Source organism: Coffea arabica, chromosome 3e, assembly GCF_036785885.1.
Source record: "Coffea arabica cultivar ET-39 chromosome 3e, Coffea Arabica ET-39 HiFi, whole genome shotgun sequence".
Lineage (NCBI taxonomy): Eukaryota > Viridiplantae > Streptophyta > Magnoliopsida > Gentianales > Rubiaceae > Coffea > Coffea arabica.
In genome coordinates, this window is record NC_092315.1 from 5,928,660 (window position 1) to 5,943,921 (window position 15,262).

The following is a 15,262-nucleotide window of genomic DNA, read 5'->3' on the forward strand; positions in this document are numbered from 1 at the left end:
AGCTAAGCAAAAGGGATTATACTAAACAATTGTGCAGACAATGTTTTCCACTCTGGAGGGCACTGTGCAGTAACCAAATTAGACGAAGCTAATTGTGTTAAGTCTTAATCTCGTCTCAACTACTTTTCCATGTGTTTCTGATAAACAAGAAATTTTTAACATCTATGATGAAAAAAAACTCTTTTCAACTTGCATATACAATTCTGGGATGCTTAATTCCACAAGTAATGTTGGTTGAATTTTCCCAACCAAACATGGTATCTTCTGTGTTATCTGTTCGTGTACAACCAAACATTAGAACAGCATTCCTACCTGGCTCATTTATTCATCAGCATGAGAGTTTTTTGTAAGGCAACTTCACAGAGCCTGCTAACTTTTATTACCAATCAGGTCTATTTTGAGTTATGTCTCCTGGAAAGGTCACAGAACATCCAAGCTTGCTATCAGTGGAAATTTCTTCTCAGAGCTCGCTTAAGATTGAATTTGCCAATGTCTTCTATGACGTTTCAAAAGCAAAACGCACCTATCCCACAGAAACTTGATGAGTTGAAATCTGGGGAGATGAGGAGCGTCCTGAATTCTGTGCTTCTGTTCATGGATAATTGTACAATACCACCAGAACTTTGCACTAGATTCTCACCTCAGAAAGTCAGGTTCTCTTTCACGTCTATAAGAGTATATTGAACCAAATCCAACTCTCCCCACCCTTCTAGTTCTCCGGGTCCTCATACTCCTACCTTTCTTCCTTTCCTTTTCAGCTGAAGGATGTGTTGCAGGCACTCGATTAATCCAGAGCAATGGCAGTAATGCTGCAAGAAATTGCATGACAATCCCGGTAGGTAAACTTGTGTAATCATTAGATGTGATGCCAATAACAGAGGCAAATCCAACACCAAAGAAACCACTAGCTATTGACGACAAGCACAAAGCCGAAGCCAGAAAAGACATTAAAGATCCTTCACAGCCAGGTGGAGCTAAACTTGCAAAAAGCACATGGAAAGGCAAGAGCTTAAATTGTGCTAGAGTTTCTGCTACTCCAGAAAAGCAAAAAACAAAAGCCTCATTAGGAATCCCCCACCGAAGATTCACCTGTGTCACAAGTATAAGATCAAGAAGAACTGAGGAAGCATACAAAATCTGCACAATGCCAACTAGTTTTCTCATGGGAACATGTTTCCAAAGGCGATCATACGATACAGTCATCACAAGAAGCATTAACTGGCCAATCACCTTTGACATCCCTATAACTGATGGATCAAGATTTAGGCATTGCGTCTGATAGCAAAATATGGAGCCTGACAAGATTGGAACAGTTGCGGTGGAAGCAACAATCCAGATGAGAGGACGAGAGATACTCTCCTCCCTTGCCGCAACCAGAAGATCAAAGTACTGTTTTCTAATACTTTCTGAGATTGATTTCCTCACCAAAGAGTGACTTGATGTTTGAGGTAAACCAAGAGAATCCTCTTTCATTCCCAGAGTTATGGTAAGTTGAAAAGCCAGTAAAACAGAAAATGATAGGAACATGGACTTGGGTTGCTGAGTTTGTAGTAAGAAATAACCACCTAACAAGTTCCCTAGAATCCCACCAGCTGCTAAGGCCATGAATGCATATGATTGCAGACCAGGCATCTTGTTTTTTTGACCGTACTCTGCAACAAGAGCATCCTTTGCAACTTCTGCAATAGATGCCCCAAGATTACTGAGCAGAACACATGCAAGAAGAATTGAAAGAGCTTCACTTGCAACTGGAATTAATGCCAACGATCCCCAAGACAGAACCTGAAGAAAGACTAACCCATAGAATAAATTGTTAACTTCTTTCACTACAATGCCTGTACAACATGCTAACAAAATCTTAGAGAGCTAGTACATCAAATTTACCAGAACATACACTTCATACAAGTTTGCCAGACAATAAGCACAAGTTTCTGGTCATAACATAAGACAGAACCCAAATCATATCAGGTATCATGCTTGATCAGACCACAAGGCTTCAACCTACCACAAAATAACCATCAACCATCAAAAGGATAATGTGTTTTAAAACACAACCAAAAAATGACTCGATTTTCTGGTGATATCAACCATGAAGTATTCAGAGAATTAAAATAAATTTTAAAAAATATTCTGACAAATTGATACACAACATTTACATTAAATAATTACCCAAATATTTCTGGCAATATAGCATTCATTTTAATATGAAATTATATGTGCAATCTTAGCCTCAAAGACAATGATTGTTCTCAAGTGTTTACAAATTTTCTAGGCCACATTCAATAATGCCAGCTAGCATTAACTTTAAACGGATACAATCACAAAAGTTAAGAATTCCAGTTCACGTACTGATGTAACAAGGTGGCAAAAGGGAAGCAAAATAAAAAGCCATCCAAATTTGAAAGTCAGTGTCCTTGTGCATCATCACATGTGATAAAGGAGTCAAAAGCTTTGCTTGAGTCACACATTTCTTCTGACTACGAGTTTAATTTCAGTTTTTCTTTTTTCTTATATTACAGGAAGTTAAAAATTCTATCAACCATACTCCTCTCCTATATTATCCTCGGAACCTCATACATTCTGAAGAAAAAAATTGTAATGCAGTAAATCAGATACATAAAAATACACAAAAGGGGTTTCTAAATTGTAGATGTTACAAAGGTTAAGCATATGAAACCTCAATAGCAAGAAAGGATATGAAAAAGAAATTCAATCAAATACCTAATCAACCAATCTCACAACAAAATAAAAACAAAGAAAAAAAAATGGCTAAACAGCAAAGCGATTAGCTCAACTTTAAATTTTGGCAGCAGAATATTACCAAAAATGGTATGGGGAAGCACAGTTACCTCCAATGGACACATAAGGTATTCTACGAGCCCGCCCAATAAACAGAGCATCAGACAATACCCCATACAGAGGCTTGGCCACCATTGGAAGACTACCAAAATTCTGTACCATCTGCAGATTTGAAGGCTGCATACAAAGATTACTAGCCATATGAAAGTTGAGTCCCAACCAAGGAAAGCACCTGAAACCATTCACCCAGTATCCGAATCCACACAAAACCAACATCTGCTGAAAACCCTTTTGCAGAGAACCATTTGTTCCCTCAAAGGCTCCATTTTTAGCGGCTTCATCAACAGGGTTCTGTTCAGTAGTTGTTATCAAAGGGTTTATGAGGTGGGGTTTAGGCCTAGGCCCTGTCCAAAACTTGCTGACAGAATTCTCGGTATTGGGATTTTGCTGTTGACAAGACTGTATTTTGGTGATTGAATGATAGCGAGATTGATCTTTTCTGGGATTCTGGATTCTTGAACATACTGGTTTTCCACTGAAAACCAATGTAGAAAGCATGGTCTGAAGAATTAAGGGCTGCAGGCTTGGAGCTGATGCAATGTATGTAGATAAAAAAAACAGGTCTGTGATAGACTTGAGACCTTCTGAATCCTCAGACAAGAAGAAAAAGCATTTTAATCTTTAGTCTTCAAACATGGAATCTAACTGGAAAAGGTAAGAGGTGTTAGCCAAGATAGAAGAGAGGAATCTAGAATAGAAGAGTGAGGGGAAGAACCTCAGGTCCTATAATTTGTATTTTGAGACCAGTTTAGAAAGAAAGAGAGAGATGAAGAGGCTTCCAGCTGAGGCTTACTGATTAGTGTGATTAGATATTTAGATTTAGTATTTTTTTAAGCTAAGGAAAGACAAATAAGCTACTGTATTTAGATTAGTTAATTACAAGGCTGATTCTTCAGATGTTGATGGTGGCCGCTCCGCCGCTGTAATTTTTTTGGGAAATTTTGGTGGAAAAGAAAAATGAAATTAGTCTTTTCTAAATATATTCGAGGGGACCCATTCGGCCAACAAAGAGAAATGGGACTTGTTTTGTCCTACACACGCCTTAGGCCTTGGACAATGCTTTGTGGGCTTCTGGGGATGTTCATATGCCTACGGCCCATGCCGAGGAACAACAGTGACTATTGGTGTCCGACATATGACTTTGACAAGTCAGTCACCATGGTTGTTTTGTCCTCTACTTTGGTTTTTGATTTTTTTTTTTTGTGCCATACATCTATGATGGTCCAACTGCATCCAACCACGTTCTAAAAATCGACAGAAACTGAATCACCATCGAATTAGATACAAATACATTAAGCACTCACTGAATTTAGAAGAAGTCACAAATTAAGTGACATTTGATGGGAGACAAGTTCTAACTCTTAATCACTCATCCCACAAAGACGCTTGCTAGTGCCTCTGTGGTGGCCATCGGCCTAATAGGCCACTAGTTTTTGTGCTCTATTTTTGTGCCATCCTTATTTAGCAATGTAATGCTAATCACATGTTAAATGTACTGGTCATTCACCTCCTCAGAACTATCAAAGTTTTAAACTCAAAACTCTTGGTTTGTCTAGCCAAATATTTTATGGAATATTTCCTTTTAAATCATATTTTCCAATTTTGCAATTTATGTTCTAATTTCGCATATATCATATCTCATATATCCTACCTTTCAACAACAACAGGGTGATATCCAATAATTATGCAGTCAAGTCTAAAGTAATCGCAAGAAATGAAGTTTGATGAATTTAGTTTAAGCGAGACATAATTGTGAATTGATTAAGACTATTTCGTCATATGAGCGCATTATCACCTGATGCAACTTTTAGATACAACATGATTATCACGATTCAAAGACAATACTCAGTTGCAACCAGGCACATAATGGTTTCCAATAGTTTCATAGGCATAATGGTCAAAGCAAAATTGTCCATGTGTCAATGGGTTTGTTTGGATTGTGAATTATTAGAGATATTTTTACTGTAGCATTTTTTGTGATGTGATGTATGTGAGATAAAAAGGTAATTGGAAAGATAAAAAGGTGCGTTGAAAATTGTAATGATGATGTAAGCAAATATATTTTGGCAAATAAACCGCAATCCAATTCTGGTTTTATCATATTTGCCATGTATTAGATCTACGATCTATCCACTAATAAATATAGTTTCAGGAGAAATACTTTATCTAAATCAAACATTTCATGCTGTGACTAGGGGTGTTCATGGATAGGTAATCGATAATTCGGTCAAAAAATTATTCAATACTTTAGTTTTTTTATTTTTTTCAACAAGGTCAACATCAATTTCAATCCAAAGTTTTAGATTGATTTTCTAATATGGATTAGTTAAAGATATTTAATATATAATTTACAATATAAAAATTATTAATATGTTAATTAATACGTTTTTAAGGTCACACATTTGTTTATAAGCATAAATTATAACTTATAGCACTATTGAATAATACGTTATTATGTAATATGATATATTAGTAGGCATGAAATATCAAAATATTTAATTAAACTATGAAATTGGGGTAATTCTATCGACAATTGAGAATTTGGAAATCGAATTTCAATATCCATTCCCGAATTGTTTTACCAACTGCCTCATTTTGGGAATTCTGGTGTTGCAGCATATGGGTTCGGGTATGATGAGTTGCACGATGATTACAAATTGATCGCATTTTTCCGTGCCAGCCCGTTTGAGAATGCTGAGGGTCAAGTTGTTGAAATTTATAGTCAAAGGACTAATTCCTGGAAGAGGAACGAGTATTCCATAAACTATCCCATTTGGCAACTTAAAGGGGGATGTTTTGTTGGCGGGAAGCTCCATTGGAACGCAAATTTTCGTCCCGAGGAGGAAGATCGCTATCGTCCACGGAAAGTTGTTGGTAAAATTGTTAGTTTTGATTTGGCTCATGAGACTTGTGGGGTGATAGAATTTCCCGAAAATTATAAGGGAAAGTCGAGTGGTAAAGGATGGAGTATAGGAGTTCTAGGGGAAGGATGCCTTGCTTTCCTTTGGATTCAAATTCCCGAGGTAGATGTCTGGATTATGACCGACTATGGAGCTACACAATCTTGGACCAAAATGTGCTCGATTCGCTATCCTGCAGGTCTTGAATGTCGGATTGGATTCGACATTGATGTCCAACCTGTGTTCTTAACAAAGAGGGGGGAGTTATTGCTGAAACTTGAGTCCAGTTTGGTACTTTATAATCCAGAAGATGGTACATACAAGAATCTCGACATGAGATATAAATTGCGGTATCTTCCTGGTTTTCTTAAGGTGGTTATGTATGATGAAAGTTTAGTTTTGCTTGATGCCCATGATGGATTAAATATGCGATTGTCTTAAAGTTTTACAAGATCTTTTGAGCACGAGAACTTGAGGCAAGATGGTTAAGAACTCAAGAGTATTGCTCTAGAGTCAATGCAAAGTTATGTACAAAGCATGGTTTGAAGAATTAAGGATTGAGGCTTGGAGCTGAAGCAATGTATGCAGATCAAAAAACAGGCTTTGAGACCTTCTGAATCCTCACACGACAAGAAAAAGTATTTGAAGCTTTAGCCTTCTCAACATGGAATCTAACTGGAAAAAGTAAGAGGAGTTAGTTAAGATAGAAGAGAGGCATCTAGAATAGAAGAACAAGGGCAAGAACTTCAAGTCCTATAATTTGTTTTTCGAGTACAAATTCGAAAGAAAGAAAAAAAAATTTTCACTTGCATCATAAGAATATTTTTCAATTTATTTTTTTATATTTTCAATCACTTTTTTATCTCACATACATCATATTTCAAAAAAAATGTTACAATAATCATACCAAATAATTATTTGAAATAATATTCTATCCAAATAAAACCAGAGCTGAGGAGGCTTCGAGAGGCTTAGTGATTAGATGTATAAATTTAGTATTTTTTTTTTAAGCTAAGGAAAGACAAATAAGCTACTGTATTTAGATTATTAGTTAATTGCAAGGCTGATTCTTGAGATGTTGACGCTGGCCGCTGTAATTTTTTTGGGAAGTTTTGGTGGAAAAGAAAAAGAAAATTAGTCTTTTCTAAATAGATTCGAAGGGACCCATTCAGCCAACAAAGAGAAATGGTACTTGCTTTGTCCTATAGGCCTTGGATAATGCTTTGTGGTCTTGATATGATAATTATCGGCGGGAATGTTCATGTGCCCATGGCCCATATGACTTTGACATGTGGTCATCATAGATGTTTTGTGCCTTCTTTTTTTTCAGCTTTTTGTGTTATGCATAGGAATGGGAGACAAGCCCAAATGAACCGCAGAGCTGAGAGAGGTCCAAATTAACCCGCTTCAAATCATCCATTTCAAATTTTTCTTTGTTTCATCTGTTTCGGCTTTATTTAATTATCACGTGTATTATATTACTGAAATTACTCTCAAACAGAATTTCAAGAGTTATTGATTGCTAGATTTATTCATAATAGAATCCTAATAAGAGTTATTAATCAATACATGTAATAGTTAGATTGAATTTGTCTCTGTTTTGCCTTTATTTAACTATCACGTGCATCATGTTTTGGAATTATCCCCCAACAGAATCTTAAGAATTATTGATTGTTAGATTTATTCATAGTAGAATTATAATAAGAGTTATTAATCAATACACGTGGTAGTTAAATAAAAATAGAACAAACGGAACATAAACAAAACTCGGAACAAACGATTTCAAACGAAATTAACCTTAGAAACCAGCGGGTGCACCAAGCACCCGACGAATTTAAAAGAAGTCACGTATTAAGTAACAATTGATACCGAGCAGGATTCTAATTCTTGATCACTTGCTTTTGTGGTGGCCATCACTCCATCAGGCCATTGGTCTTTGTGCTCTATTTTTGTGACTTCCTTGTTTAGCCAATGTAATGCTAATCACATGTTAAATATGCTAGTCCTTCGCCCCTCAATTCTATCACAGGTTTATACTCAAAGCTCTTGGTTTGGCTAGCCAAATATTTTATGGAATGCTTCCTTTAAAATCACATTTTTCAATTTTGCAATTTACCTTCTAATTTTGCATATATTGGTGATATCCGATAATTATGCAGTCACGTCAAAAGTAATCGCAAGAAATGATGTTTGATGAATATAGTTCAAGTGAGACATCATTGTGAGTTTGTTGAAGGTCCCAATTGATTAAGACTATTTTGTCATATCAGCGCATTATCACCTAATGCAACTTTTAAATACAACATCATTATCATGATTATCACTATTTGTCATATCTGTTGCATTAGCATTGATAAGGTAAGGACATCATGGTCAGAAGGTCATTTGATAAGACTCCAAAGAATGTATTCTCATGCCTTGTTATTTCATGAAGTAAACAACTGAAAAGGTCCGGAAAAAAAAAACAACTGAAAAGGAAGTAACGGAATAGATTCATCCACAGTTTTACTATAAAGCTATCTATAAAGAATTTGTGAATTCTTCATCTATCCTCCCTGTACACAACTTACAATTTCTACTTCTACAACAAATTCACTAAGGATATAAACTAGATTTGCCTAGATAACCAGATGTAAAATCAGACCAACTACTGTAAAAGTATTCCATCAGAAAATCAATGTACAAATCCACCATTCTGGAAAATACTCTGTCCAATCAAATTTAAAAGGCAATTTCTTTGAAAGAGCCTTGAGTCAACCTGCAGCAGAATGGAAAGCAAAATGTGAATTGTTAACCTCACAAAGCAAACTGCAATGAGAAATAAAAGGCAGTAAGATATAAGACCTGAGAAAATTTAAGTATTATTGCCACTAAAATGGAGGACTACATTAATCGGTAGTAACAGGTGTTTCCAGAAAGAAAAATCTCATAGCCCTTGGAACAGGGACATTTGAAGTGAAGAACTAAGTCCTCCCCATTTGTCTTCTCAACCCACACAGCTTCCTCAGGCTGAGCCTCTGCGCCTTTCTCAGATGCATCCTGCTGCAGCAATAAAACACCACAATAATTGAAGCCAGAAAAATTACCAATCAACTTGTTATAACACAAATCCATCAAATAATTAATACAGCAAAGAACTATCCCAAGCTACTCATTTTGGCATCAGTCATTCAGGCACACGATCAAAAACAAGATTAGAAAGAAACTAAAACTGCAGTTGCATAAAAGGAAAGCAAATCATGGAACCGATACAAGTTAGTCTTTCTGCAATTAACTCGAATTATTGTTCCTGTCAAGCTTCCAAAATAATGTTTTTGATTATGAAGCAAATTCATACGGAACCCAAACTCTAAAGCAAATTAAAAAAGAAACACTCGCAAACCTTTGAATTGGAATTGATATTGCAGTTTTCTTCTTCAGAATGTGTATATTCTTCATCTTCTTCTCTCATGACTTTTTCTACCCATTGGCTCATTACCTTCAATTTCTGCTTTATTTTCTTCAAGCTCTGCAAATTTAAACAAAAATCAATTTACTTGGCAATCAAATTAGAATCCAATATGAAAAGACAGAAACTTTAACATTCAAGAACAAACCTTGGATTCAAGACTTTCTTGATCAGATGTTGGAGACCTCAACAGGGTTCTTCTTGCAGGCTGAGGCGTTGGCTGAAACTCTGAAGAAGTGTGATCAGATAGAGGCCTCCAAAGGGTCACCGGAGGAAGTGGTGGCAATGTCAGTGAGGCTCCCACTGCCACCGCAGATGGTGATGCAGATGCTGATATATCAGCATTAGCCTTGGACAAATAGTCAGGTGACCGGGGATTCGTCAGCTGAGTTAAAGCAGTAGTCTCAGAGAGTGAATGGTGGAGATTATTGGCATGCATTGCATTGGAAGAAGATGGTGGCGGTGATGGTAATAGTGGCGGAGAAGTGCTGGTTGTTGTGGTGCTGGATGGAGGGGGATAATGGGTGGCCCTTTTGGGAGAAGGTTCCTGGGAAAATGAAGATGAGGAAGGTGATCTTCTCTTTATGGAACCACAGCCAGTGCACGTCTCAAGGGTGGTGGGGGTAGTGACGGTGGTGGAATTCAGATGGTGGCGGACGGCGGCAGAATCAAAACCAGATTCCTCTACTTCTTGAATTTCTTGGAAGAGTTCCATTTCCTGATAACTGCTCGTCAATTTTGCGTTTTACAGGTGGGAGATTTTCTTATTTCAGCCGACCGGGGAAATACTCTACACAAGATATTGAAATGCCTTTGAAAATGTGATGACTATTAACTATATATACATAATTTTGGTGAATGACCTGAGGGATAAATGACATCAACCTCCCAGAAGGGTTTCCTGTTCCAGCACCTCCTACTCTCTGATTGAGAGTCTTTTGTTGCCGATTGTTTATTTTTCCTTCTTGTGTTTTTGGGAATTTCCCCATTTCGGTCCTGAACATTTTTTACTAAAATCAATTTCGTCCTTAATGAATTGTTTTAACCAATTTAATCCTCTAACAAGTTTTTTACTTTCAATGTAGGACTTTTGACCACATTTTATTCAATCCTCGTGAACCTACAGGAGCATAATCAGGACATTGATCAAATCTTTTGCAATTAACAGGTGAATACCCCACTCTGTGATTAACTTCAAAAAATGGAATAGAAATGGAAGAAATTGGGAGAACAACTAGGGCTTCTTCGAAATCACAATGGCGACCAGAAATGAACTAGGAAGATTGGAAGCTCCGGCAATGGATGATAGCTAAGGTGACAAGGATGGCAACAATCAGGCTAAGTTGTCAACAAGATCAAGTAAACATTAACTTCGAATCTAAAATATTTAATCTATGTATTAGCAGGTCAATTTTAGTACCATAGTGTGTTGGAATGGTGAAATAATGTATACGGACAGGAAGGATTTGAGGGCAGGGGTCTACTTTCTTAATATTATATATCTACGTTGGCACATGAATAGATTTGGGGATGTGAAAATCTTGTTAAAGTACTTATAGATAGGCTTTTACTTTGGGATGGTGCTTCTGAAATTTTACTTTCTTTGTTTGTGATTTGTGAAGGTGAAATTTGGTATATATTTTTTTAAATTAACTTTGTTTGTTTGTGATTTGTGATGGTGAAATTTGATATTTTTTAAAGTACCTCTATTAATTGCAGAAGATTAGACCAGTGTGATGATTATGCCCCTATAAGTCCACGCGGATTGCGTAAAATAACGTCAAAAGTAAAAAACTTATTAGAGGACTAAATTGGTTAAAATAATTCATCAATGATGAAATTGGTTTCAGTAAAAAAGTTCAGGACCAAAATGGCGAAATTCCTTTGTTTTTTCATCATATGGTTCTTCCATTTCCACTATTTTTCTCGTTTGGATCCCTATAGCATATTAAAGTATATTTTGGCAGATTTAGATTAGTATATGTTTTAGGATTGATGTCCAATCCTGTCCTGTTAGTGCAAAAAGTACGAGTATAATAGGAATTTTTAGTAACTTGACTTGTTAGGAATTTTTAGTAACTCAGCTAGTTGTTATCCATATTGTGATCTATCTTAATTACCTTGTATAAAAAAACATATTTGTAACAAGAATTGAAAGGACAAATATGTCAAACGGCTGAAAGATTCGTCATCAAGAATGGAATGAAAGAGGAAAATTTTGAAGATATAATGCGATTAAAAACTAATTCAACATTATTTAGGGCAAATATATCAACAATATAACTTCCTCTTCATTGGAGAGTATGATAGTAAAGTGTTGGCTTCACACATCAAAGGCAATGGCCAACCTGTCCAGGATTACATACAAACTGCCTTCTGTGTAAAGGCCATCTAGAGCTCCATTCATCAGCTAATATACTATGAAGCTAGCTAAAAAGTTGATCATTTCGCTGATCAAAATGTGATCTTTATTCCTCATTTTTCAAAGAGCTTCTACCCAAAAAGCATTGGATAATCAGTAGAGGATCACATTAGGACCACTTTTAGCTTTGTTCATGCAATCGGTTTTGTGCCGCGCTGTCCCTCGAGTTTGCCTTCAAGGTGCCAGTTCAAAGTTTGCTTCCAATAGTGAATGAATGCCAGCTAGACAAGAAACCTTGTAATCTGGTTTATACTCCACGTGCTCATACTTTGGAGAGTCATACTTCCCAGTTTCATCAAGCAAGCATGTAAAAGTGCCAGCTCGGTTCCCACAAGCCACCTGCAAAGGGCGCAATATATGAATCAGTCAATGCAAAATGGTGAGCGTGCGGTAAATTGGGTGACATTGTCAGAAATTCTTACTTGACACAATTATATAAAAAGCAAGAATCTCATTAAAAGACTACAATGATACAAGAAGTGCAACGACAATAGCGAGTAAGCAATTTACACAGCACATGTATTTTTCAATTTGCCCAAATTTGAAGCAAAATAAAGAGAAGTATATAATAATTACAAAGAAAAAGAAAAGACTGTATGAATAAAAACTGAAGTTGTGCTAAATGGATTGAATGGTTTTGAAATAGAGAACATTCAACAGCATTGCAAATATCCAATCGCAAATCCTATTGTATGATACCAAATTCATCTGATAAAGTGTATCCATACTGGAAGAAACAGAGTTCCTCATCTAGAAACCATGACCTAGTCAGACATGGTTCATTGACCATTACCCCTCAAAAATCCCCCACAGGAATTTAAAAGGAAAAAAAAAAAGATAAGAAGAAGAAGCAAATAACACAGTTGATCCCCAATGTTCAAGTTGGGCTGAACACATAATTGAAATTTTCAACTGGAGAAGAGCTTACATCATCTTTAAGACTATCTCCTATCATCATTACTTCACTAGGTCGAACTTCCCATGTTGAACAAATATGCAGCAGCGGTGCTGGATCTGGTTTATAAGGACGAAACTCCCTGCTTAATGCTGGAGAAAATGTTATCTGCAGCAACAATAAAAATGGAGTAAGGTTACAAGCATCAACCCTAAGAAACAAATACGAGAATATCTGATGCAAAACTAGATTCTGCTGTTAAATTGATACGTTCCAAAGAACTAGAAATACTTTTCAGCAAATGAAACTTAGGAAAGAGGAATGTTTTTAAAAAGAAAGATAGAAACAGAAACAGAAACAGAACTAAAATGTATCTAACTTGTATGCATTTGTTCTCATTTGCATAAGTTAATGGAGATATTTAGAGAGAAAGCGAAAGACAAAACGGGATTAGAACGCCACTTTCCCATCCATCCACTCCCAACTCAAACCAAAAAATGATGACCACAGAAACGAAACAGAAAAGGGAAGAGAAAATTAGAAATTAACTTGAAAACAGCACAGGTTATTCTGATGTGATCAATGCTTACATATTTCCTTCCTCAGAAGTTTTATCATGTAATAAGGCAAATAAGCAGGTCTATATGAAGGACCAATTATCTTTATAAGGTTATAAAACACAGGAAAACTTACACCAAAGCGTTCATGGAACAAATCAACTGCAGTCTTGACATTTCTAGTTATTAATCCCCTCCTGAAAATCCAATCAGAAAATTTCAACTGAATCAAATGACAGAAATGACTCAAGTCCAGAAAATGAATAGTCAAACAGTTAATTACTCCCAAGTCTTTTACGTTTTAAATCAATGAGCATTAATTTTTTTAAAAAAAATTACACCTAATGGAATACAAATTTAAGAACAAAATTGTTTCTGCTGCATGATTGAATGCTGAGGACTAAAAACAAGCTACCATAACTCATTCACACACCAGATGGCTCAATATTGAGTTATTGATGTGCAACCCCAAGCCTACCAATTCAGAAGAAACTGCAAACAAAGTATAGGAAAGTGAACAGAAGTACTATGTATTATTAGTTGAAAGAATGAATTGAGTAGCAATCGGTAGTCTAGCTTATAGAAAAATCCTCAATCCAATCGCCAAGTATCAACAATTCAACAAGAAAAAAGAACTATTAGCATGACAAATTTAGCAAATATCAATTAGTGCAAAACTCCACTTAGCAGCAACAGCCCCATAATAGGACTCAAAGTTTTGCTGTTTGCAGATATCATGGACTAACAATTAAGTCTTCCGGGAAAAGTGGAAACATCTCATCAAAAATGTAGGGGCAAAGTCAGTAAACTTGGTTAGTGAAAATTTAACACAAGATGTGTATCCATTTACCATCCCAATCATGACACCAAGAGGTGCTAAAAACTAAGAATTGTAAGTATAAACATTCATGAAAAAACAAAAGGCTCTATAGCTCTAACAGCCAGATTGCAGAAAAATGCAAGACGGGAAAGGGATCAATATAAACTTTACCTAATGCTTCTTGAATCAAGAAAAGCACAAAGTTCTGAAGCACCTGAAATGCAATAGTACTGTACAAAAGTTAAATTTGTTATGACATCAAGTAATCATGGCAATTAACTGAAATGCTTTTAAATAACTAAGTAATCCAAAAAGGTCAGGATTAACGCAAATCCAAGATCTTTTTTTTTTGTTCATTTTGATGTTTTAAAGTTCCATGTCACAATGCAGAAACTCCTGCCACTCCACTATGACTAACCCTGTATCAACTTGTACCACATGCTAAAAACTTGTACATTCTTTAACTGCATATTAGGCATGATGATCGGACAAAACAGATGAATCAACTCACAAAAACACCAAGAAACTTAAAAATCAAAAAATGGAGGCTGACCAGGCATGATTTCGAGGCGATCAAGGCCTTGCTTTTCATAATCAGCAATAATTTCGTAAGCTTGACGCTGTTTATCCGGGCTCCAATCTTCAATATGCTGCAAAATATCAATGCCGGAAGGTTTCTGCTTTCGAATTGATACATACTCCTCTTCTCCCAGTACGGCCTTGTACATTGCCGGGAAGTCGATGGCGGGGACCGTCAGGGTTCCGTCCATGTCAAACACCACGCCTCTCAAACGGGCCTTGACGGAGGAAGAGGAAGGGGTGACAAAGTTGCTCATTGACGAAAATGACCTTGGGAGGGGGTGAACTGAGGAGGAGAAGATGGCTCTAGAAAGGGCGGGGAGCAAGGGCATCTGATGGAAATTGGGAGCGGATACAAGTGGGAGCGTGGGAATGGTGTGATAGTGAGGAGGATTAACGACATTGAACATTTGGATAAGGGAATAATAGAGTGTGCGACTGCGTGGTAGATACTCTTATTAGTGTGTGCACAATTTAAAAATAAATTATTTTTATATGAATTAAGTTTATATAAAAATTTTTTACTATTAAAAAAAAGATTTTGATGTTTTAATTATTTTTTCCTGAAAGATTATATTAGTTAGCTTGATAGTTAGTAATTCTATTGTTTAAGGGTAGTTGTTTTTTCTTTTTTTTGGTATTGACAGCATATAATTAGATAGTAAGTCCAAAACTCGGCGTTACGAGAAATTCGTAAGGTATAATTTTGAAATAAACTAGTTGCACTAATGATGCTATTTTTGTTGAATGTCATTATGAGAGAAAGAAAAAAAAAATTCCTC

General features: G+C 36.2%; 4 protein-coding genes across 7 annotated transcripts; 1 reads left to right on the forward strand and 3 right to left on the reverse strand.

Annotated features, from left to right (window-relative positions):
* Positions 1-168: 168 nt before the first annotated feature.
* LOC140003855 (probable folate-biopterin transporter 9, chloroplastic) lies at positions 169-3,776 on the reverse strand. 3 transcript variants are annotated; one of them, XM_072084579.1, is made up of 2 exons: positions 2,850-3,776; positions 169-1,782 (listed from the first exon to the last, which is right to left on the reverse strand). In XM_072084579.1, exons 1-2 carry the CDS (start codon positions 3,039-3,041, stop codon positions 637-639), a joined length of 1,338 nt encoding a protein of 445 aa, XP_071940680.1. In that variant the 5' UTR covers positions 3,042-3,776; the 3' UTR covers positions 169-636. The 3 variants fall into 3 exon arrangements, with proteins under 3 accessions (XP_071940680.1, XP_071940678.1, XP_071940679.1); XM_072084577.1 differs by having other exon boundaries at positions 169-1,793; XM_072084578.1 differs by having other exon boundaries at positions 169-1,793; positions 2,822-3,026.
* Positions 3,777-4,781: 1,005 nt separating this feature from the next.
* On the forward strand, positions 4,782-6,200 carry LOC113737960 (F-box/kelch-repeat protein At3g23880-like). Its single transcript, XM_027265091.1, has 2 exons — positions 4,782-4,785; positions 5,476-6,200. The coding sequence occupies exons 1-2, from the start codon at positions 4,782-4,784 to the stop codon at positions 6,198-6,200; spliced, it is 729 nt and encodes a 242-aa protein (XP_027120892.1).
* Positions 6,201-8,225: 2,025 nt separating this feature from the next.
* Positions 8,226-10,156, reverse strand: LOC113737144 (uncharacterized). Of its 2 annotated transcripts, none has more exons than XM_027264402.2 (4): positions 9,356-10,156; positions 9,142-9,267; positions 8,604-8,798; positions 8,226-8,517 (listed from the first exon to the last, which is right to left on the reverse strand). In XM_027264402.2, the coding sequence occupies exons 1-3, from the start codon at positions 9,920-9,922 to the stop codon at positions 8,643-8,645; spliced, it is 849 nt and encodes a 282-aa protein (XP_027120203.1). In that variant the 5' UTR covers positions 9,923-10,156; the 3' UTR covers positions 8,226-8,517; positions 8,604-8,642. The 2 variants fall into 2 exon arrangements, with proteins under 2 accessions (XP_027120203.1, XP_027120202.1); XM_027264401.2 differs by having other exon boundaries at positions 8,604-8,801.
* Positions 10,157-11,437: 1,281 nt separating this feature from the next.
* On the reverse strand, positions 11,438-14,901 carry LOC113736677 (haloacid dehalogenase-like hydrolase domain-containing protein At2g33255). Its single transcript, XM_027263746.2, has 5 exons — positions 14,455-14,901; positions 14,073-14,115; positions 13,218-13,278; positions 12,558-12,692; positions 11,438-11,968 (listed from the first exon to the last, which is right to left on the reverse strand). Exons 1-5 carry the CDS (start codon positions 14,888-14,890, stop codon positions 11,804-11,806), a joined length of 840 nt encoding a protein of 279 aa, XP_027119547.1. The 5' UTR covers positions 14,891-14,901; the 3' UTR covers positions 11,438-11,803.
* Between the last annotated feature and the right edge of the window lie 361 nt (positions 14,902-15,262).